At 43.2% G+C, this 23,951-nt stretch overlaps 2 protein-coding genes and 1 pseudogene across 10 annotated transcripts in view; 2 read left to right on the top strand and 1 right to left on the bottom strand.

The window, feature by feature from the left end:
- The first annotated feature begins 876 nt into the window (after positions 1-876).
- On the top strand, positions 877-2,445 carry LOC131502057 (putative ribosomal protein eL39-like 5; annotated as a pseudogene).
- A 10,797-nt stretch (positions 2,446-13,242) lies between these two features.
- On the bottom strand, positions 13,243-15,862 carry LOC131502584 (sperm acrosome-associated protein 5-like). Its single transcript, XM_058713418.1, has 4 exons — positions 15,681-15,862; positions 15,103-15,261; positions 13,555-13,633; positions 13,243-13,451 (listed from the first exon to the last, which is right to left on the bottom strand). The coding sequence occupies exons 1-4, from the start codon at positions 15,823-15,825 to the stop codon at positions 13,352-13,354; spliced, it is 483 nt and encodes a 160-aa protein (XP_058569401.1). The 5' UTR covers positions 15,826-15,862; the 3' UTR covers positions 13,243-13,351.
- Positions 15,863-21,476: 5,614 nt separating this feature from the next.
- Positions 21,477-23,951, top strand: part of ZNF182 (zinc finger protein 182) — a 31,265-nt gene continuing 28,790 nt past the window's right edge. For 2 of the 9 annotated variants that reach the window (XM_058712582.1, XM_058712573.1), the window contains exons 1-3: positions 21,477-21,682; positions 22,019-22,106; positions 22,986-23,044. In XM_058712582.1, the coding sequence (XP_058568565.1) occupies positions 23,030-23,044 (15 nt within the window). In that variant the 5' untranslated portion in view covers positions 21,477-21,682; positions 22,019-22,106; positions 22,986-23,029. The other 7 variants (XM_058712577.1, XM_058712579.1, XM_058712576.1 and 4 more) reach the window with 7 other exon arrangements.

The following is a 23,951-nucleotide window of genomic DNA, read 5'->3' as shown; positions in this document are numbered from 1 at the left end:
GGTATATACCCAATGAAGTTGAAAACAGGTATTCAAGTAAAAATTTGTACACAAATGTTCATAGCAGCAGTATTCACAATAGTCAGAAGGTGGAAGCAGCCTAAATGTCTACCAACAGATGAATGGATAAACCAAATGTGGTATATCCCTACAATAAAGTACTTAGCCATAAAAAGAAATGAATACCAATGCGTGATACCACATGGAGGTATCTTTTTATTTATTTACTTATTGTGTGTGTGAGAGAGAGCCATCTGGAGAGGGACAGAGAGGCAGGGAGAGAGAGAAACCCAAGCAGGCTCTGTGCTGTCAGCATTGAGCCTAATGCAGGACTTGATCTCACGAACTATGAGATCATGACCTGAGTGGAGATCAAGAGTGGAATGCTTATCCAACTGAGCAACCTGGGCACCCCACCACATGGACGTATCTTGAAGATATTATGCTCAGTGAAGGAAGCCAGACACAAAAAGCCACATAGTGTTTGATTCTATTTATATGGAATATCCCGAATAGGCAAATCCATAGAGACAAAAAACAGATTAGTGTTAAGCAGGGGCTGAGGGCAGGGGGGAATGGAGAATGACTGCTTTATGAGTAGAGTTTTGTTTTGGGGTGATGAAGATAGTCTGCAACTAGACAGTGTTAATGGTTGCACACCATTGTGAATGTACTAGATGACACTGAATTGTACACTTTAAAATGGTTAAAACAATAAATTTCATGTTATATGTATTTTACCACTGAATTGTACACTTTAAAATGGTTAAAGTAATAAATTTCATGTTATATGTGTTTTACCACAATAAAAAAGTTGCTAATTATCTCTCCCTTTCTCTGGCATTGTGGTGTGTGTGATTGGGTTTGTTCTTCACCATGTCTTCTCACAAGACTTTCAGGATCAAGCAATTCCTGCCCAAGAAACATAAGCTTCTGCTTATTATCTTATTATCTTATTCCTCACTGGGTTTGAATGAAAGCTGGTAATAAAATCAGGTACAGCTTCAAGAGGAGACATTGGGGAAGAACCAAGCTAGGTGTGCAATCTCAGGTGCAATTCCTTACATATTGGGAATGTAAATTCATGAACCGTTTAATAAAACCAATCAGATTTTCAAATTCACTTGGTTAAATTTTGTTATTTAACACTCTATAAAACCCCAGGTCCCTTTCCTTGCCTTTGAGATGTTCCTCATTAATGAGTTTTCCCTATTGCAATAGCCTGGAAAAAAAAATCGTCTCCTTAATTATCTAGTGCATTTTGCCTTTGACAGGACTAGGTGGTAGGGTGTGATTAATAGGGTAGAGTTCTTAAGGTCCAGAACCTGACCACTGTATCCCATTTGTTCCTCCATATTACTGAGGCCTATTGGCCTGGAACCTTGTGGTGTAGGACTCTGACCCTGGCAACTAGAAGGACCAACCGTCCCACAACTTTCTGGGGCAGATTCCTAAGAAGGTGGATGGAATGTGGGCCTGGCGGATCACCATCAGTTTCGGTTTCTTATCTAGTTTCTGTTTAGGGCCTCCATGTCGCCCCAGTCTCCCCAAGCTTTTGTCTCTGGCTCTCCTTGTACTTATGTTTACCTTTGCCATTTTCTTCACACATCTGTTTCTCTGAGGGCCGAATTGTACCAACCCGACTTTCCCCTATCTGCGCTAGTGGTGTCTCCCACAGAGGACAGATAGCCCAATAGTATCTATCACAAGGACTGTACTCCCCAGGATCGCCCCACCCGTCTCCCCAGTGTTACCTTCTTGGAGGACTAAGATCCCTACACTTTATCCCCATCTAACCAGTATTACTGATCTGTAGAGGAAGGTATCATTCCTAGTTTGCCTCCTTTCTTCCCACTAATAGTTCTCAGGGATATTTGTTCTATTCCCGGTCTCCCCATCCACAACTCCGCAGTGGTATCTTCCCACAGAGGGGGTGGTCTTGTCCTCAGCTCTACGTTTGTTTATATCAGTTCGTATCAAACCCCCAATCACGCGCATAACTCGCCCATTACTAGCCTTTGGCAAAGGGCCCTACTCATCGCAGGTTTTCAAAATCCTCCCGAAGTCCCATCTCTTCTAAACTTTAAGAGGCACATTTCTCCGCTGTACGGAATGGGAACCTTTGAAAGATGTCTCCTCCCGTACAAACGGGTTTATTGGCGCGGCCATTTCTCTGGCCCCCCAATACGGTCGTGGCAGTTACAGAACCACACGCACAGCGATGCTACTGGTTACTGGGTTGGCTTCAGGGAGGGCAACTGCGCGTGAGGAGGAATGGTGACGAACTGTACCGACGGTAGGGGTAAAGGATCAAGAAAGTGGTTGTCGGAGGAAGTTGTGACTGATTTGGGAACTCCAGGTGGACCTCGCCAGAATAAGCATCCTGGTGGAAACATGAGAGTAGAGGATGAAGGAAGGCAGAGGGTTCACTTGGAGCAGAAGTGAGACAGAGCTGGTGGTCTGTGGGCAGAGCGACATGTTCGAGTGTGGATTTTGTAAAGAAGCAAATTTGCTGGGTGAGTACTTGGAGGGGGGCTCTGAGATGGTTAATGACAGTACCTGGGGGTATGTGATGGGGGGACTCTAAGCTGAGTGATGGGGTCTGTGGAAGTCAAGGACTGGGTCTGTGGAGTGAGAGATAAGGTCTGTAGGGTGCGATGGGAGGTCTCTGGAGTCAGTGATGGTGGGATCTGAGGGGTGAGTGATGCGGTCCGTGGGGAGAATAATGGTCGTATTTGGGGTGATAGGGTGGTGTCTAGAGTGAGGGATGGGTGAGGGTGAGTGTTGGGAAGTCCGTGAAGTCAGTGATAAAGCATTGTTGTTGAATGATGGGGCTCTGTTGGGGGTAAACAAATGTTCTTTCCTATTTTTCTTGGCTACAACATGGTCATTTAACCAGTTGGCATTTATGGATTGCTAGCCTGATGATTTGGTGAACTGTCCATTTGGGTTTTCCATGTCATTGCAAACTCTTCTCTTTTCTTCGCCCCTCTCTCAACAGCTTTGCTTTTTTAGGTCACTGCCCTGTCTCCACAAGTCAGACATGGCTAATTTCCAGGTAGATTGTTATTTGCTCCTCTCTTCCAGATCTATGTTAAAACACTTAGAAGCAAAGAAGCAGTAATGTGTAGCAGTTAACAGCTCTGGGGCCAAAATGCTCATAATAGCTTTGTGAGCTTAGGCATTCTCTAACTTCTCCAGGCCCCAGTTTCCCCATCTGTAAAAATGATGATGATGATGATGATGATGATGATGATGGTGATGATGATACCTACGCCTTTATGGTTGTTGTGAAGATCAATTGAGTTAATATTAAGTGTTTAGAACAATGCCTGGTACACACAGAATAAGCTTTATATATTGGTTTGACACTATTATTTATACCATAAAATGTACATGTATAAACACATAGAAAGTTAGGATTAGAGAAGAAGAGCAATACCAAAGCAAGGTTGAAATGTGTATATGTAGGTCATAGGATCCTACATAATTATGTGGAGCTACAGTTATTTTTCTGAGCTTCCTGGAAGCCATGACATAAAGGGGAGAAACACTCACTTGTTTTATTTATGTTACCCATAGAACAAAAGTAAGCCACTTCCTCAGCAGCAGAGATTTCTGATGTTGAAGTTTCAAGATATTTATCTAATGGGTCAGCCATGTCCTCATCAGTAATCTTGTGATAACTGCAGGGATACGACTTAAAATATAAATGTGACTTAAAATATGTCTTCATATCAGCCAAAGGTGTCCTGACGGGGCAGAACTAAGGGGATACGACTCTTCAGGAAACCAAAGCCATGTCAGCACAAGCAGCTGTCTTATGTTCTGGCTCAATACAGGGATAAAACCTTGATGGTCAGGAAAGAACCAATAAACCCCATGCCCTTCAAATTATTTTCCATTTTTTTTTAATTGAAGTATAATTTAACATACAATGTTATATTAGTTTCAGATGTACAACCTAGTGATTTGACAATTCTATACATTACGCAACGCTCACCAAAGTGAGTGTGGTCACCATCTGTCCCCAAACAACGTTATTACAATATTATTGACTATATTAGCTATGGTGTACTTTTCATCTCCTTGACTTCTTTATTTTATAACTGGGTGTTTGTATCTCTTAATCCCCTTTCTCTATTTCACCCATCCGCCACCCCCCCCCCCCCAGCCCACCTCCCCTCCAATATATATTTTTTCCTCATCTGGGATTTCAGTACAGCCTGAGCAATCCAAAGGTCTGCCCTTTTCCTTTTCAGGCTGAGAATTCATGATGTCCCTGACTATATTCAGTTCTTTACCTTTTGCCCTTTTAAACAAATGTCTATATTGTTTTGTCTTTTTTCCTCTTGCTACCAAAGAAGTGGCACCAAAAATTCAAACTCTTTTACAAATGTACAAGCAAAATATCTCAAGATTTCCTATCATCACTCATTCCAGATAACCAATTCTATGGTGAATTTAATTTCCATCTATACACCTCTCTCTGTCCCTTGTTCTTTATATTTACATACACATGAAAATATATAGTTGATATAAACCTTGCTTTGCTAAGATTTGCTCATGATATACAAACTGTTTGCAACTCCCTGTCTTTCCTCTACATAATAATATTGGTGAAGGTAGTAGGAGTAATGGTCATGATACTACAGATGAGGAGGAGGATGATAATATTAGTGGTAGTAACAGGAGCTAACACGTAAAGAACCTGCATTGCACTGGCACTCTACCAAGTACTTTATACACATGACCACCTTAATCCTCACAGCCACCCTAAGAAGTGGGTACCTTTATTTTTTTTTTAATTTTTTTTTCAACGTTTTTTATTTATTTTTGGGACAGAGAGAGACAGAGCATGAACAGGGGAGGGGCAGAGAGAGAGGGAGACACAGAATCGGAAACAGGCTCCAGGCTCCGAGCCATCAGCCCAGAGCCCGACGCGGGGCTCGAACTCACGGACCGCGAGATCGTGACCTGGCTGAAGTCGGACGCTTAACCGACTGCGCCACCCAGGCGCCCCAGAAGTGGGTACCTTTATTATCCACATCTGATGAGGAAACTGAGTCCCAGAGTGGATAAGCAAGTGGCATGGGGTTGCAGAGCTGGTTACCTGCTTAGCTGGGATAGTCCTTGCTCCATGAATACTTGTTGATAGAAGATATTTCACTATCAAGACAGATGTTTTTGACAGCTGCATGTTTTTCCCTTGTATGTATGTGCCACGATGCATGGCATGGCAGTAACCTTTCTTGTCCTGTCTTTTTATACTGTGATGAGCATTTCTAGAATTTTTGGTTCAAAAGGTGGGCATATATTTGAACTTTCAAAGACATTGCCAAATTGCCTTTGGAAAAGTTAGTGCAAGTTTATACTCCCACTAATAATGAATAAAAATACCCTTTCTAATCCTATTGTCATGTTTTTATTTTATTCTATGTTATTTATTTTTGGAGGAAAGAGACATTTTATTTTTTATTTATTTTTTGTTTTCTTCATTATATTTTGCTTTCAATACTTTTATTTATTTTTAATTTTTTTCATTTTATTTTTTCCATTTTATTTTATTTTATTTTATTTTATTTTATTTTATTTTATTTTATTTTATTTTATTCTGTTTTCTTTTTTTCACCACGAGAAGTGTACTCTTTAATTCCCATCCCCTATTTCTCCCATTGTCCTGTCCACCTCCCTGTGGTGATCATCAGTTTGTTCTCTATAGTTAAGAGTCTGTTTTTTGGTTTGGCTCTCTTTTTACCCTTTTTTTTCTTTTGTTTTGTTTCTTAAATTCTCCATATGAGTGAGATCATATGGTATTTGTCTTTGACTCACTGACTTATTTCATTTACTATAATACTCTAGCTCTATCTCTGAATGAAAATACTCTTTCTAATCCTTTTGTCATGTTTTTAATCCTTGCCATTTGCTAGTTGAAGATATCTCATCTCTTTTGTTTGTGCTTATTTAGTTAGCAGTGAGGTGGAACAGCTTTTCATATTCTTTCCTTTTTTTGTGAATTGTTCTTTTACATACATTGGTCTTTTTCCTGTGGTTTATTTTTTTAATTAAAAAAAATTTAAGCCCCAAGATGAGGCTTGAACCCACAACCCCGAGATCAAGAGTTGCATGTTTCTTTTTTTTTTTTTTTTAATTTTTTTTCAACGTTTTTTTATTTATTTTTGGGACAGAGAGAGACAGAGCATGAACGGGGGAGGGGCAGAGAGAGAGGGAGACACAGAATCGGAAACAGGCTCCAGGCTCCGAGCCATCAGCCCAGAGCCCGACGCGGGGCTCGAACTCACGGACCGCGAGATCGTGACCTGGCTGAAGTCGGACGCTTAACCGACTGCGCCACCCAGGCGCCCCAAGAGTTGCATGTTTCTTAAATCTTTGTCTTACTATTTTTAAAACTTTTGTGGAAATATTAGATAAAAATTTTGGAAGTAGACATTGGTAGACATTTTATTGACGCATAGCATACAGAGAAAAGTGTATAATGTGTATAGTTTCATGAACTGCAAATTGGAAATACTTGTGTAACCAGTACCTGAATCAAGAAAACAGAGGGGCGCCTGGGTGGCTCAGTCGGTTAAGCGGCTGACTTCGGCTCAGGTCACGATCTCGCGGTCCGTGAGTTCGAGCCCCGCGTTGGGCTTGTGCTGACAGCTCAGAGCCTGGAGCCTATGTCAGATTCTGTGTCTCCCTCTCTCTCTGACCCTCCCCCATTCATGCTCTATCTTTCTCTGTCTCAAAAATAAATAAACGTTAAGGAAACAGAAAGTGAGAAGCCGCTCAGAAGCCTCCTTCATGCCACTTCCAATCACTAACCCCTGACTCATGGGTAACCTCTTTCTGATTGCTATAATCATAGATTATTTTTGCCTGTTCTTGAATGTCATATAGATGGAACCATACATTTATTCTTTTGTGTCTGGCTTTTTTCACTTATCATAATGTTTTTGAGATTCATCCTTGTTATTTTATGTACCATTAGTTTGTTCTTTCCATTACTGTGTACTGTTCTATGGTATACATATATCACAGTTTACCCATTCTACAGCTGATTATCCATTTTGGCTATTTCAAATAATACTTGTATGGATATTCTGGTACATGTCTTGATATGTGTTCATTTCCATTGGATATATACCTAGGAGTGGGATTGCTGGGTCCCAGGTTAGATGTATGTTCAGCATTAGTAGATTCAGCTAAAATGTTTTCCAAGGTGGCTATACTACTTTACATTTTACTGTCACCAGCAATATATAAGAGTCTGGCTGCTCCACACCCTTGCCAACATTTGGGTTTTTGGTCTTAATTTTAGCCATTCTCTTGGCATACAGTTGTATCTCATTGTGTTTTTTTTTTAATATGAAATTTATTGTCAAATTGGTTTCCATACAACACCCAGTGCTCATCCCAACAGGTGCCCTCCTCAATGCCCATCACCCTCCCTTCCCTCCCTCCCACCCCCCATCAACCCTCAGTTTATTCTCAGTTTTTAAGAGTCTCTTATGGTTTGGCTCTCTCCCTCTCTAACTTTTTCATTGTGGTTTAAATTTGCATTTCCCTGATGACTAAAGCTGTTGAGCACCTTTTCATATATTTATTGGCCAATTGGACATCATCTTTTGTGAAGTATTTGTTCACATATTTTTCTGGTTTTTCTATTGGATTGCTTGTATTTATCATCTTGATTTGTAGGAGTTCTTTATGGTTTCTAGAATATAAAAGCCCTTCACTAGCGATAGGTATTGCAAACATCTCAGAGAATTCTTTTTTGAAATTATTAAACAGTAGCCTCTCCCTGAAGAATATTCCTTTTATCTTAAAATATATTATCATTTAAGTTTCTATCAAACTTACTGAACAGAAGTATGCAACTCCAGGGATTGGTGTCATTTGAGGATGTGGCTGTGGACTTCACGCAGGAGGAGTGGAATCATCTGGACTCCTCTCAGTGGACACTTTACAGAGATGTGATGCCATAGAACTATAGTCATGTGGTCACTGTGTGTGAGGATGGCTTCTCTGAGTAATTTACAGTGTACCAAATAGGATAACATTACATCTCTGAAGTGTTTCAATACTTTGACCTCAAGTTCCAGGGATTAAAGATTCCTAATCCCTCTTATACTGAACAGAGTGTATTTTCATCTCTCATGTGAAATTTATGCTTATCAACAGGTACTTCTTAATTACTCTGAGGCCCTGAAGCCCACATGGGTGTGCCCAAATCATATATAATTTCCATAGCAGGGTATCCTGTTACCAAACCAGATGTGATTACCTGTTTGGAGAAGGGAGGACTCTGGATCATAAAGAGAGAAATTCCAAGCTTGAGTTATACAGATAAATAAGAAAGGGACAGATGGAGATGATGAGTAAGACCCCAGTGGGTCAGTGAGGGATAGACATCTTTAAAAGCTGGGAAATATCTTCCTTAAGCATATGAACTTTTTCTGTTAACTCCAAATTGTTAGTCTTGTGGGTTGCTGTTTCATGGTAATCTTGGAATGAAGTGGTGAGGAACCAGACTACAATCTGCCTTGTACTTCTGCTCATTCTCTTGGTCACATTCATTGCTTTCAGCCTTCCTGAAAGATTCTTCCCATTCTATTTGAGTCCCCTCCCTCAAACTCCTGGATCTGCTCCTTTTCAAAATCCCTTTTCTTATTTATGGCTCTCTAAACCTATTTTCACAGTCTTTCCTCAATTTGAAGGCATTTTTCTTAAACAGAGTCACTTATATTTATTGTTCCTTTCTTGTTCCAATTTCTGTTAGAGCAATGTGTGCTTTCTTTCCCTCAAGCTCAGAGTATAGGAGACATGTATTTGGAATTTCTTTCTGCCTGGTATCTGTACCCAAAAGAAAACAAGTCAACCTTATCAGAGTTATCCTTCTAACAAAAGGTATATTTACAGGGTATGGTTTATTATTCTTTTTTCTAGAAGTCGGGCATGTTGACCAGCTGAAGAGGCACCAGAAAAACTGGAGCAGACACCTGAGGCAAGCTATAGCCATTAAAGAGAAAAAGTTGACTAAGGAGCGAGGTCATGAAATTATATATATATATATATATATATGCACATGTATCTCCTATGGGAAAAGTTTTAAAGATAATTTAGGCTTAATCAGTCACAATAGAGGTTTTGCAACACAGAGATATTATGAATGTAATGGATGTGGGAAATTATTAATTCATGGCAGGCATGAGAAAAAATAATGGAATGAAACCCCCTGACTATAATGTGGGTGGGAAAGGTCTAATCATAACCCAGCCTTTGTTCAGCATAATGTAACACAAGTTGGTGAGAAAACCTATGAATTTCCTGAATGTAGAAAAACTCTCAGCAAGAATTCACTCTTTATTGCTTCATCAGATCACTCATGCAGGAGAGATACCCTATGAATGTAAAGAAGGCATAAAAACCTTCACCAAGAATGCACATCTCTGTGGGGCACCTAGGTGGCTCAGTCTGTTGAGCGTCCGACTTCAGCTCAGGTCATGATCTCACAGTTCGTGGGTTTGAGTCCTGTGTTTGGCTTTGTGCTGACAGCGTGAAGCCTGCTCGGGATTCTCTGTCTCCTCTCTCTCTCTTTCCCCGTGCGTGCGCGCACACACACACACTCACACACACACTATCTCTCAAAAATAAATAAACATTAAAAAAAATTTTAAAAAGGAAGGCACTTCTCCATGTACATCAGAGAACGCATTCAGGAGACAAACCTTTTGAAGGTAATGTGGCAAGTCCTTCAGAGAGAAATTAACACTGCATAGACATCAAAGAATTCATGCTGGAGAGAAATCTTATGAATGTAAGGAGTGTGGCAAAACCTTCCTAGAAAAGGCAAAACTCATCATACATCAGAAAACTCACACAGGACAGAAACCCTATGAATGTTCTGAATGTGGGAAAACCTTCAATCAAAAGGCACACCTCAGTGGACATAAGAGAACACACACTGGAGAGAAACCATATGAATGTAGTGAATGTGGCAAAGCCTTCAGAGACAAATCAACACTGTGTAGACATCAAATAATTCATACAGGAGAGAAACTTTATGTGTGTTCAGACTGTGGAAGAGCCTTCACCCTTAAGATGACTCTTAGTGTACGTCAAAGAATCCATGCAGGAGAAAAAAAACTGATGGATGTACTATATGTGGAAAAGTCCTCTCCTGGAAGTCCTATCTCACATTGCATCAGAGAGCTCATATAGGAGAGAAATTTGAGAAATCCTATGAATTCAATGAATGTGATAAAGTATTCTTACAGAAATCACATCTCATTATTCACATAGGAGAGAAGCCCTATGAGTGTAATGTATGTGAGAAAGCTTTCTCCCAGAAATCATATTTTATTATACATCAAAGAATTCATACAGGAGAGAAACCCTATACGTGTGATAAGTTTCAGAGAGCCCTCAGAGAGAAGTCAAAACCCACTGTACACCAGAGAACCCACAGAGGAGAGAAACCCTCTGACTCCTCTTGAATAGGAGAAAAACTTTCTTCTAGAGGTTAAAGGTCATCATGGATTAAAGACCTCAGAAAGAAGAGAAACTTTGGGACAGAACTGAACATGGGAAATCCTTCATAAAGTCAAATGGAAAGAAAAAGGCAGGTTGGGAGGGGATCCTGATTTAGCTAAGATGGTCAGGGAAGGTCTTTCTGAGGAGGTGATATTTGAGTTTAGATCTGAAAATGAGGTGCCAGCCATACTAGGGGTAAGAATATTCTAGGAGGAAGGAATAGCATGAGCCAAGATGTTGATGCAAAAAATTTGCCCTCTGTACTTGCTATCATGGGTGTATGTTGAATGACTACTTTACATCAGAGAGGTCTTTTAAGTTTACAGGGCCTTGAATATATGAGAGGCTTCAGCTGGAAGCCAAACCTCACTGTAAATTTGGGCACAGATATCAAGAGGAACCCAATTTAGTTAATTTCAATAAACATAGTGCCCTGAGACTGATATGAGGGAAATATTCCAAATTTAATACCAAACTCTCATAGAAAAAAAATAATAAAATCTATTTAAAAATTTTTTTGAATGTTTATTTTTGAGAGAGAGCGTGAAAATGGTGAAGGGACAGAGAGAGAAGGAGATACATAATCTGAAGCAGGACCCAGGCTCTGAGCTCTCAGCACAGAGCCCGATGCGTGGCTTGAACCCATGAACCATGATATCATGACCTGAGATGAAGTCAGAGTCTTAACTGACTGAGCCACCCAGGCACCCCTATAAAATCTATTAAGAATAGCTCTTTTGACGACTCCTATGATAGGGAATAAGTGCCATCCACAAGAAAAAAAGGGTTTACCAAGTGATATCTGTAACCAAAGTTACAGATTTAAAGATAACCACTAAAGAAACACTGATTATAAATATACTATAAATGTTATAAGTTATTAGAAAGGATGCATAATCAGAATAATGTAAAGAAAACAACACTAGGGCATCAAATCCAGGTTCCAGAAGTAGTAACAGTTGATAATGCCAGTATTTCTGTTCCAGCCGGTTCTACAGTCAAGATTCTGGCTTTATTTCTATGTGTGGACCTCCTCCCCGCCTGCCCCATTCTGGGCTTGGTCATGCATTCAGTCTTTCCAGAAATACTATGGAACTACCTAATACGCTTTTAGGAGATCTGCTTTTTACTTAAGTCTACCAGAGTTTATTTCTGCTGCTTTTAATGAATACAAAAATTGGTACCCAGCGTGACGGCACCTTTTATGGATGGATCCCCAGGGAAATGCGAAATTTGGTCATCTGATTGGGGCCAAAGGCAGGGGAAATCAAGTTGGCATTAAGGAAGGGGGCTTGGTCATTCTTACATTGGTGGATATCTGCTTTAATGATCATCTGCTTACCTTGGATAAAGTAAACACTGAAAACAAGGCTTTGGGTAGCTGAGTATCCACCCCCAACCGAAGAGTACAAAAGACATAAGGGACTGCTTCCCCCCACCCCCCGCTCCCTGACCAGGAGTGGCTGCTTCTTATGGGGCTGGTACAAAGAGAAAGAATGGCAAGTTTAAATTCCTAAAATTCTCTGCCCAAGACACAGACCAAAATCAAGGTATTCTGTCAAAAGAAATTATTACTTTGGGCATCCATTGAATTCCTGGCCTAAATTCCCAGTCTATCATTTGAAATTTAGGGTACTTATGGTCAAAGAGGGAGTAGGGGGCTGAGTGTAGAATGGGAAGATGCAGGACAGTATGAATACTTTCAACTGATTCCCACTGATCTTCCCATGTAAAATGGAACCAATCTTATTTTCCCTGGAGAAGTTGTATCTACCTTAATTGAAGACCCTGTAGTGACTTCGAGTGAGAGTGATGCTTTTTTGAGAGAGAGAGAGAGAGTGAGCGAGAGCAAGTGGGGGAGGAGTAGAGGGAGGGGGAGAGAGAGAGAGAGAGAGAGAGAGAGAGAGAGAGAGAGAGAGAGAGAATCTTAAGCAGGCTCCACACCCAGCACGGAGCCTGATGTGGGAGTTCAATCCCACTACTGTGAGATCATGATCTGAGCTGAAATCAAGAGTTGGACACTTAACTGACTGAGCCATCCAAGTGCCCCGGGTGATGTGTTTTTTTTTGTTTTGTTTTTTTTTTTTTTAACGCTTATTTATTTTTGAGACAGAGAGAGACAGAGCATGAACAGGGGAGGGGCAGAGAGAGAGGGAGACACAGAATCGGAAACAGGCTCCAGGCTCTGAGCCGTCAGCACAGAGCCCGACGAGGGGCTCGAACTCATGGACCGTGAGATCATGACCTGAGCCAAAGTTGGACGCTCAACTGACCGAGCCACCCAGGCGCCCCCGGGTGATGCTTTTTTATGAGACTGACGTGCTACCTACTGCGCTAACGAGGCACCTGATGATGCTTTTTTAAGGGAAGCCACTTTTCATAGCCCCTCATGCCACCCTTCTATCTCCAGACCTGTAACTGCCTTGTGTACGAAGCACTTTATGAGCTTTACAAACATTAATTCACTTAATGCTCCCAATAATCCCATGAAATAGTTACTACCATTATCATCCTCATTTTGCACATGAGGAAACTGAGGCACAGAGAAATTAAATGCCTTGCGCAAGGCAACACAGCTAGTAACTGGTAAAGATGGTATTTGAACCCAGGAGAAGCTATGCTATTACCTTCACCTCAAGTGATCTGGAGGAAGTGATTAAATGGGGACACCTCCATTGGGAAAATGAAGAGCTGGGCATCCGAGGCCTCTTATGTTGTTTATAGATAGCACTATTAAATCTAGATAGCACTATTAAATCCACAGAAGAAAGAAAAGAAAGGAGAAAATAAAATTTCTATCTCTTGGAATGAGTCATGAATTAATTTTCTTTGAGTCATGTTTTGCATGCATATTACATCCCTTGAGCCATTCAGATAAATCATGCCCGTAGCAGTGCCGGATCCAAGAATCCCTGGGAAATGAAGAGAGGGAGGGAGGATGAAGTGGACAGGCTTGTGCGGTGGCAGTGCCATTATCCCAGCTCCCCAGGGTCCAAGACACCTCCATGAACTTACCAAGCAGTCATACCATTCTGTGAGGACACCACCTGCCTGGCACACAAGATATCATCTAGAAGATGGCGGTTGAGCAGGTCTGGTAGGGAGGAGGGGAAGAAGAGAGGGATATAGTGATCTGGTGCACTGGGGACAGGGTGACAGTGTATGGTGGGCCCAGGGAGCTTGAATAACTTCAATCACTACATTGGCTGATTCTCACTGTCCTTGATTCACTTGTCAGCTGGTTATGAATGACCTCAACTACTATGTTGGCTGTTTCTGTAGAACCTTAACTCATGCTGACTGATCCTGGATGAACTTGACTGTCATATTGACTGGTTATGAATATCCTCAGCCACCATACTGGCTGGTCCTAATGACCTCAAACTCCTTGTTGGCCAGGTCTGGATGACTTCAGCTGTAATTTTGTGTGGTTATGGATGATCTCAACTGCAATGGCAGCTGGTCTGACATCACCTTAACCACCATCTTGGCTGGTTGGAAAGCTACTAAACTGCAAGGTTGGTCAGTTTTGGTGATTTCAAACACTATGTTGTCAGATTCTGGATAACCTCAACTCCCATTTGACTAGTTACAAATGACCTCAATCTCCATGTTGACTAGTTCCATTCAACCTCAGCCATCATGGTCCAGATGTTCTCAACTGCTCAACCAGGGTGACCTTTACTGCCATTCTGACAGGTTAATGATCTCAACCACAGTGTTAACCAGTCCTGAACAGCCTCAATTGCTATTTTGACTGGTTATAAATAATTCCAACTTCCATGTTAACCAGTCTAGGACCTCAACTTCCATTATAGATGATCCTGGACTACTTCAACTTCCATGTTGACTCAAAGTGAACCTTAACCTTTATTTTAGCTAGTCTTGAAAAGCCTTACTATTCATGTTACCCTGTCCTAGATAACGTCAACCTCTATGGTGGCCAGTGTTAGACAACCTCAACCTTCAAGCTGGCCAATCCTGTTGGGGTTACCTCACATGTTACTGTAGCAGGACTTGGGCTGCCTCAACCTCCATTTGGTCTGGCCCTCAGTAACCTCAGTCTCCATTTTGGACTGTCTTGGATGACCTCAAGCACCATTTTGGCCAACCCTGAACAACTATTGCTATTAAATTTTGTCCTCAATAACACCACACTCTTGTCTGGAAAGTTCTCTCCTTTCTGCATGAAGGTAACTTATTTATGTTCCTACAGCCAGATATTTGCTTCTTCCCCCAGGGCCTGAACAACCTCATCCACAAATCAGGAACATCTCCCCCTCCATTCTGCATGGAGCTACGTTTCCTATATCCTGAGTCACAGAAAACTGCAGCCTCCATTCTGGGTGAGGTATAGGAGTTCTGAGCCCTCCTGACCTGGACAACATCTAAATGTAGTTGGTAAGGATACAGGATGGTGTCTTTTAACAGCCCAGGCAACTCTGCTCCTTTCCCTGTCATTTTTCTGCTTGTTACTAGAGATCATGGTTTAACAGCCTTGAATTCTGGTGTGTTGGGCAGTGGGGCAGGCAGGGCTTCAGGGTGTCCCCAGTGCTGCCTTACCACGACAATCCATGTGACAGAGGTTCTGGGTGGGTGTAATCCCATTGTCACACCACCAGGCAGAGTTCAGCTGGAAAATGCCGTATTCACTGCTGCCGTCAGGATTGTGGTCCACGAAGGAAGTGTCAAAACCACTCTCATAGTGTGCCATGCACATCCCTGGGTCAAATAAGGAATAGGTATCAGGTAGGCATGGGTCCTGGAAATAGGGGATGGTAGAATGAGGGAGAGGGGACAGTGATCATTGTCATCTCAGTTGTGGGAGTGAGGATCTTGGTTTGGTGTGGTGGTTTTGATGTTGGTGATTCTGGTGAGATATCAGTGATGGCAGTGGTGATAGTATGTGTGATGACTTTGATGGTAGTGATGGTATTGATGGTGGAGATGAGGATGATTGTTGTGAAGGCAATGATAGTAATGACATTAGAGTAAGTTAAACCAGCCATCAGTCAGTCATGGGGTGACCGAGAGGATCATGCCCTGGGCTGGGGAGGTGATAAATGACAAAGGGGGGACTGGGTCTGAATGTGGTGGGCAGCTCGGGGTGTAGGTGGGACTTGGGGCAGCTGGGGTCTCACAGTCTCCAACGGTGTAGCCCTTGAAGCTGTTGAGGCCTGCCCTCTCCAGCTTCAGTGCCAGTTCACAGCGTTCATAGATCTTGGCATCCACAATAGCAGCCATAAGCATGGCTAAGGTGACCTTCACAGTAACAAAACCCTTCATTATAACACCCACAGGCCCCCCTGGCCAACTCTTTGCTCCAGACTCACCCTGCTATGTCCAGAAATAAGGGCATTCTGGAACTCTGGGCTGTATGAGCAAATGGCTATGCAATAGATTCTGGAACAGAGAAGCCAGAGGGTTAGACACCTCACCACCTTTCCCAGTGCCATTTCTGTTAGAGACATACACACAAGAAAAGAGAAAGATACTGACATATGCATAAAGATGGGAGGAGACGAAAACAGGGAGAAACCCTGAGATGTCACAAAGAGACGCAGGAAGAGAGGAACTGGTGACACAAAGCACAGATAGGACTCAGGCACTGGGACTCACTATCAGCCTACATCCCCCCACATTCCTTAACACTGTTACACTCTGCTGTCATTAATCATGCTGTACCACTTGATTACCTCCATATCCACTCACTCTGCCCCTCATCGCCTCCATTCCTCCTACTCCGCTCAGCAGTCAGCTCCGTTCACTACATCGTGTCTACTACCACCTCGATTTCTCATGCTCTGCGCAATATGGCCACCATGCCCTCATCTTCTGACCCTCATTACCTCCATTTACCCATTCTTGGCTCCTCCTTTACTTTTATGCATTGTTCCATCCTAATTCACTGGAATCTGTCCCACATTACCCCCATTCAATCACACTCTGCCCTGCATTATGTATTACACATGACACATTACATATATATGCACACTCTACTAATTTTCCACCTCCATTCTTGTTCTTTTATTGCCCCATTCACTTATACTGTCTCTCATCCACTTACATTCATTCACACTATGCCTCATATTATCACAATTTCTTAACCTTCTCCTTATATTACCTCAGTTCTCTCACATCATATTCCTTCACCTCAATTCACTCTCAGGCTCTCATTTTCTACTTTCTCCTCCACTTCTTGACAGTGCATGAAATGACACCCATTCATTCTCACATGGCCCATCCTTCAGCTTTGTTAATTGACTCTGGGCCTCATTCTTTCTCTCATTCACTCTCTGCCCCTTCTTCACCTCTATTCTCTCAAATACTATTCCCTTGTTACCCCCGTTTCCTGGAACTCTGCCCTGTAATACTCCCAAACACTAGCTCAAATTACCCATATATACTCATTCTGTGCTTGGTCACCCCCATTCCTCATTTTCTCTTCATTGACTCCATTGACTCTTACTCTGCCTCTCATTCATTTAAACTCATTTCCAATGTAACCCCATTCCCACTTATCACTCCTGTTTGGCTCATGATTTCATGGCTAGTTGTTTCCATTCTGCCCCATAGTACCTTCATTCAGTCACACTCTGCCTTTGAATTCACCACTTTTTGCTAATACTGGGCCCCATTCATCCATCGCCCCCCGACTTCATTCACGTGGGGCCATGTGACCTTCATCTTTCTCTTTGGCTTATAATAACCACAGTTACTCACCTTCTGTTTTTTGCTTCTATTCCCTCTCATTCTGCCCAACATTAGCTCCATTCATGCACATGCATCAGCTCATTCACCTGGGCTGATTGAAACTGGGATCCCTGGACATTCCTGGAGCCCCAAATCACCCCTACCTAGTCCCAGTCTGCCCCTCATTCACCTCTAGCCATTCTCCTTCTCCCTCATAGTGTCACCACTCAAATCTACCTGATTCATATATTCACATTCTACCACATATACATCTTCAGTCCCTCTTATTCTGTCCCTCGTGCTCTCCATTCTTCCTTCTATGCCTCACGTTACCTCCATTCACTCTCACTCTCCTCCTGAATCCACCTCTCTCACTCTTACGTGCTCCATAAACCATCATTTATTCACACTTTGATTCTTAGTACTCAAAACAACTTGCACTCTACTGCTTTATCAACTCCATTCACATTCACTGCCTTGAATTGCTGCAGTCACTCAGTCTGCTTCCACTTTCACTTTCTGTCACCTTAGACCATGCCTCATTTTCCCATCATTTACTCAGTCTCATCCATAATCTCAAATTAATTCAAAATCTAATGCATAGTCATTTCCTCATGCTGCTCCACGCTGCCCACTTTTCACTCCACTCTACTCGTTCACTTCCCTCCCATCACCCTTTGTCTCTCCTTGCTACCATTCACTCCCAATTTGTCCTTCATTCACCATTATCCACCCCCACCCCCAACCAGTCCCATAGGTCTCCCATTTAATGACACTCAGATTGGCCAAGACAGAAAAGACTGATCTATTGTTCAGGATTCATATTACCAGTGATGGTATATACTACAAATACCAGTGGCTTCAAAAGAATGGAAGGGGATTCCTCTTCCCCTCAGGTAGTTCAGAGCTAGCATGGCAGCTTCAAGATCACCAGAAAACTGGCTCCTGTGCTGTTTCTCTGACAAACTCATTTGCCACCTTATGATCCAAAATGGTTGCTCACAATTAGCCACACTTCCATAGTTTTGATGAAATTTTTTTTATTTTTTTAAACGTGTATTCATTTTTGAGAGACAAAGAGAGACAGAGCATGAGCGGGGAAGGGGCAGAGAGAGGGAGACACAGAATCTGAAGCAGGCTCCAGGCTCCGCGCTGTCAGCACAGATCCCAACGCGGGGCTCAAACTCACAAACAGTGAGATCATGACCTGAGCTGAAGTCGGATGTTCAACCGACTGAGCCACCCAGGCGCCCCGATGAAATGTTTTTTTTAAAGGTAAGCCCTACACCCAATGTGGGGCTTGAACTCATGACCCTGGGACCAAGAGTCACCTGCTACCAACTGAGCCAACCAGGCACCCCTTGATAAAATGTGTATTGAGAGCAATTGTAATGATGTCTAACTGGTGAGGTGGGGGGCCTGTGGGTGGGAGCATCACATTGTACAGACTCTGTGGTGGGACCAGTTCCTATTAGCTTTCCACACCCTTTCACCTTGCTACCTGCTGCTTAGACCACTGTATGAGGAGGTTGCATCTGCAGGGACTGATGGCAGAGGATGCTCAGGAAAGAGTGGGAGTCTGAGCTCTTCAGCGCAGAAAAGCTGGTCTCACATAGCTTATGGATGTGCACTATGAACTCTGAAACAGTTTTGAGGGGCTGTATCACTGCCTTAGGGACATTTCTGGAGCTGGCAATCACTGTACCCCAATACCCACCAACCCAAAGGATTCTCTCTAAACACAGGGGTGTGTGTGTACAAGGTGGTGGGGAATGGGGCTTCTAAGATGGAAGAGGCTAGGTTGGGATGGGATGGGACCTACAGGTCCAGCCTTTCCAACTTCCCACCTTCTAATGCATTTAGAGAGCTGACATGTTTGTACCTGATAAGTGCTGATCCTTCAGGGAGCAAGAGATAGGAGTTACTCCTCTGTTTTTTCTCTTTGTCTGCTAGGGAGCTCCATCTATATTCCCTTTTTTTTTAGTGCTTATTTATTTATTTTGAGATGGAGGGAGGAGCAGAGAGGGAGAGAATCTCAAGCAGGCTCTGCGCTGTCAGTGCAGAGCCCGACTGGGGGCTCCATCTCACGAACTGAGAGATCATGACCCGAGCCGAAATCAAGAGTCAGATGCTCAAGTGACTGAGCCACCCAGGCACCCTCCCCCACTACATTTTTTTAAGTTTATTTTATTTTGAGAGAGAGAGAGAGAGGGAGAGAGAATATCCCAAGCAGGCTCCGCACCATCAGCATAGAGCCTGATGCAGGGTTCAAACTCACAAACCCGTGAGATCATGACTTGAGCCAAAATCAAGAGTCAGATACTTAACTTACTGAACCACCCAAGCACTCTGCTCCACCTATATTTCTGGTAAAAATGTTCCTTGGTTAGTTTTAATGGTTCTGGGATGAGGACCCTCAGATACTTTCCAAAAGTTCTGGGGGATATTGAATAAACAAAAGAAAAAATATTATTGGGTAGAAGTTAAGAATCCAACCCTCGGAAACTCTGTGACCTTGGGCAAGTTACTGAGTCTCTCTGGGACTCAGTTTCCTCATCTGACAAGTGGGGGCCATGGGACTGTTCACAGATGGTGGGGACTATCTGAGGCAGGTCATGTCATATGCTTCACACAGTGTGTGGCACTCAGGAGATACTGAGCTAGGTCTGAATCCCATTATCACTTGCTGGGCTTGTTGGCAGGAGCCACAGTGTTTTTCCTGCTTTTGCCCTTGCCCTCTGTGGCCTGTTCTCCAAAGTAGCCTGTAGATTATCTTTTAATTTTTTCCTTCTTATTTTTTTTATGTTTTTATTTATTTTTGAGACAGAGACAGAGCATGAGCAGGGGAGGGGCAGAGAGGGAGACACAGAATCCGAAGCAAGCTCCAGGCTCCGAGCCGTCAGCACAGAGCCCGAGGTGGGGCTCGAACCCATGGACTGTGAGATCATGACCTGAGCTGAAGTCGGAGGCTTAACCGACTGAGCCACCCAGGTGCCCCATTTTTTCCTTCTTATTAAAAAAACCTTTATGCATATACATTTCTATTTTTATTTAAATAATAATAAAACATGCAGTACTTACTATGTGCCAAGTCTTGTTCTAAACCCTTGATAAGTATCAATTCATTTGTCATTGTCCCCATTTTATAGATAAGGAAACAGCACAGAGGAGTTCTGCCCTAGGTTACAAAGCTGGTAGGTGGGTGTTTGAAACCAGACTGTCTCCATAAATGTTTGTTTGGTTAGTTCTGTCTTCTTCCCTTGCTATATTCCCAACGTCTAGAATACTATGTGTCATTCAGGAGGTGCTTAAGCACATCCCTGTGAAGCTCATGTTCTAGCGGTGCAAGACTCACGATCAACAAGAATTCTTGATTACTTCTGAGGGGTCTTTTAAAAATCTTTCCCTTCTTATGGCTTCCCATTATGTCTAGAATGAAGCATGAGCTCTGTTCCTGCCAGAGGAGGCCCTACAGCATCTGGCCCCACCCACCTCTCCCACCCTCACACCTCCTACACGCCCAACAAGCTGCCACGGTTTCCCTTCCTCTAACACACCAATTTAGGTTTCACTTCCGGGCTTTTGGAACTGCCGTGCCCTCCACCAGAAAGCTCTTTGCTTCAGCTATTCGTGTGGCCGGCTCCTTTTGGTCAGCGTATCTGTCACCTCCAACGAAAGGAGTTCGATCCTGCCCATCCAAAGAAAGCATCCTTTCGTCAGTCACTACTTAACACATTCCTTACACCCCGGGGTGGGTGTGTTCTAGGTGGCCGTTTATTTATCTTTAGTTTGTTTGTATACTGTCCTTCAAACCCCCAGCTCTAGCCACTGGATGGAGTCAGTGTGACCTTTCCTTACCTCCCAGCCTTTGTGCACGCTGGGCAATGCTGCCACGCATCCCGTCTTCGTGTTCAATTACACCTGTAAACCTGATGCTGCCCTTCGGGTTCAAGACACCAAATTCCTGCCTGCCAGAATTTTTCTTAATTGGGCAATTCCCCTCCTCGCCATAAGGAAAATGGTTTTTTGAAATCTCAGGAATGACGGCCTCTGCAGAACAAAATAAACACCTGCTCCATAGGTGATGGCAGCCAGCGAGGTGAAGAGACACGGTGGACACGGCCACCTCAAAGCAGCCGCGCGGGCGCAGCCATCTTCTCTCCGCGCAGGCGCAGGCGCAGGCGCAGGCGCAGGCGCAGGCGCAGGCGCAGGCGCAGACGCAGGCGCACGCGCCCCAGCCCCATCTCTTTCGCGTCCCGCCGGCGGGAGGGGGCCTGGTGGTGACTATTGGCTGACGCGGGCTCAAAGACCCCGGTGAGCGTGCGCATACCAGCCTGCTGCAGCCCTGTAGGCTGCGGAGCCCGAGTCGGTCCCGAAGCGGAAGTGTTGCTCAGGGCCAGTTCTTCTAATGGTCTGCTCTGCAGTGAGCAGAAAATCTATTGTCGAGAGGGTGAGAAAGAGGAGGGGGGATGGGTTGAGAGGGCGAGTGCTAGGGGTGATGGGCCAAGTGATGGGGAGTTCTGGAGGAACGAAGGAAGGGGGATTTGGGAGGATCATTGATGCGGGGAGTTGTGGGGTGATGGGAGACTGAATGAAGGTCTCTGGGGCATGATGGTGGACAAAGTTACGGGACTAGTCAGGGTTGAATGGGGCTTATTAAACGTTGACTTTAACACGTTTTCCGGCACAGTTACTTGCGCTAAGGGTTCTTACGCACTCCTCATCAGGCGCCTCCTTAGGCGCGCCCCACCTTTTCCTCTCTCCTCTCCCCTCGCCCACACCCCAGCGTAGGGGCCTGGTGTGAATGCTCCAGCCGAAGTGAATCTGCACCCGAAGGCTTCCTTCTGGCTCCTGGGCAAGCCGGCCCCAGTGAGGTGAGGAGGAGAAGGAAGAGGTACCTGAGTGGACTCACTTCAGGGCATGGGGGTTGGGGTGGGCGAGGCCTGGTGCCGCGGGGTCTGGGGGGATCATGGGGCTTTAAAACGTCATGGGGATGATAGTTTTTAAAAGTTCATTTTACTTGGTGTATGATAAATACTAACACATTTGAATTACAGATTAATTAAAAATAGAAGAAAAGAAAATCAAAAGGAATTGATTTTTATCCCCCTGCATTTAAATGTCCGGTCCATTCTTAGCAAGTTTTTAGTGGGTATTCGGGGTATGCGTTTTTAAACTTTTAACAGTTTGAAATGGGTTCCTGCAATTTTATAACCTACCTTATTTTCATTTAGCAGTTTACTGTGATTCAGCTTAAAAATTTATTCTCTAACATTTAAAAAACTTAATTTAGATATACGTACAGAGAAATATACAAATACTAAAGCATACAGTTCCATACAACATTTTTAATAGGTCTGTAACATTTCACTCCTTGTATTTCCTTACTAATCGCTTATTATGAGTCACAGGATTAACTTCGGCATTCAGAAAGTCAGTGCTGAGGTGAAGGTACTTACAGAGAAGTTGTGATGCATTAGAATACATTATTTCATTAGGTAGAATGCCTAGAATTACAATTTCTGGGTCAGTACGCAAGTAAATATAGGAAAAAAAACCCTTTTGTGTTAGATGCTCATGTGAGGAAGAGAGTCAAGAATACACAGGTGGTTGTTGAAAACTACATGGTTGCCCAAACTTCCACAGAATGGCCTCGTGCCCCGCTAGTGTGAGGGGAATTTCTAGGCAGATAATTCTGGGCATATAAACCTTATGGGTTCTCTCATATGCTGTACACTTTTCCATTCTTCCAGCTCAGCTTTCACACATCTCTGCCTTTTCCCAAGAAAAGCAGGAAATGGCCAAACCCCAGGTAAGTATGCTGTTTCTTCCCCCTTTTTTTTTTTTTTTTTTTTTTTTTTTTTTTACCATGGACGTGATGAGCTACTTAGGAATCTCTGACCTAAAATAGGAAATTATTTGTAAATAAGCATTAGGATCAGGGAAAATGAGAGACAGCAAGGCCAAGTTAGAATGTAGACATTAGGGTGTGACAGATACTAACATTGACTTACAGATTTCTCTTTGAGCTTCTGGCAGCCAGAGGGAAATGTAACCAGGAACCTGGTTCACCTTACTCCTCAGGAGAGAGTGCACTGAGTTCTCAGGGAAGTAAAGGTTTCCTGTGTTTGCCTTCCAAGGCATTTCTTTTCTGAGTCTTCATGTGGTTGGTGGAATTGTCTTCAACCACAGCCTAGTGATAAATGCAGTCGCTGGTTTCCTACAGATATTTCTTTTTTTTTTAATTTTTTAATGTTTATTTTTTATTTATATTAGAGAGAGAGAGAGAGAGTGCGAGCAGGGGAGGGGCAGAGAGACAGAGACAGAATCTGAAGCAGGCACCAGGCTCTGAGCTGTCAGCACAGAGCCTGACACAGGGCTCAAACCCATAAGCAGTGAGATCATGACCTGAGCTGAAGTTGGATGCTTAACCGACTGAGCCACCCAGGCGCCCCTCCTGCAGATATTTCTTACATCATTTCTCACTGAGCTGGAGACATGGTGTCAGAGTATCCTTTGGGAATGAAATATGTCAGGGAACTTGCTTTTCTTGAGATCGTTTTTCTGAAGTAATTTTATCGGTCAGACTTTGGATTCTCATTTAGCCAAGAGACAAAGTCCTACAGGTGCTCACAGCCAACCAATGTTTTTCTTTCACTTAAAAAATTTTAAATGTTTATTTTTGAGAGAGAGAGAGTAAGAGTGAGTAGTGGAGGGGC

This window comes from Neofelis nebulosa, chromosome X (assembly GCF_028018385.1).
Source record: "Neofelis nebulosa isolate mNeoNeb1 chromosome X, mNeoNeb1.pri, whole genome shotgun sequence".
Taxonomy (NCBI): Eukaryota; Metazoa; Chordata; class Mammalia; order Carnivora; family Felidae; genus Neofelis; species Neofelis nebulosa.
The sequence above is the reverse complement of the archived record's forward strand: the minus strand, read 5'-3'. Positions and strand labels throughout refer to the sequence as shown.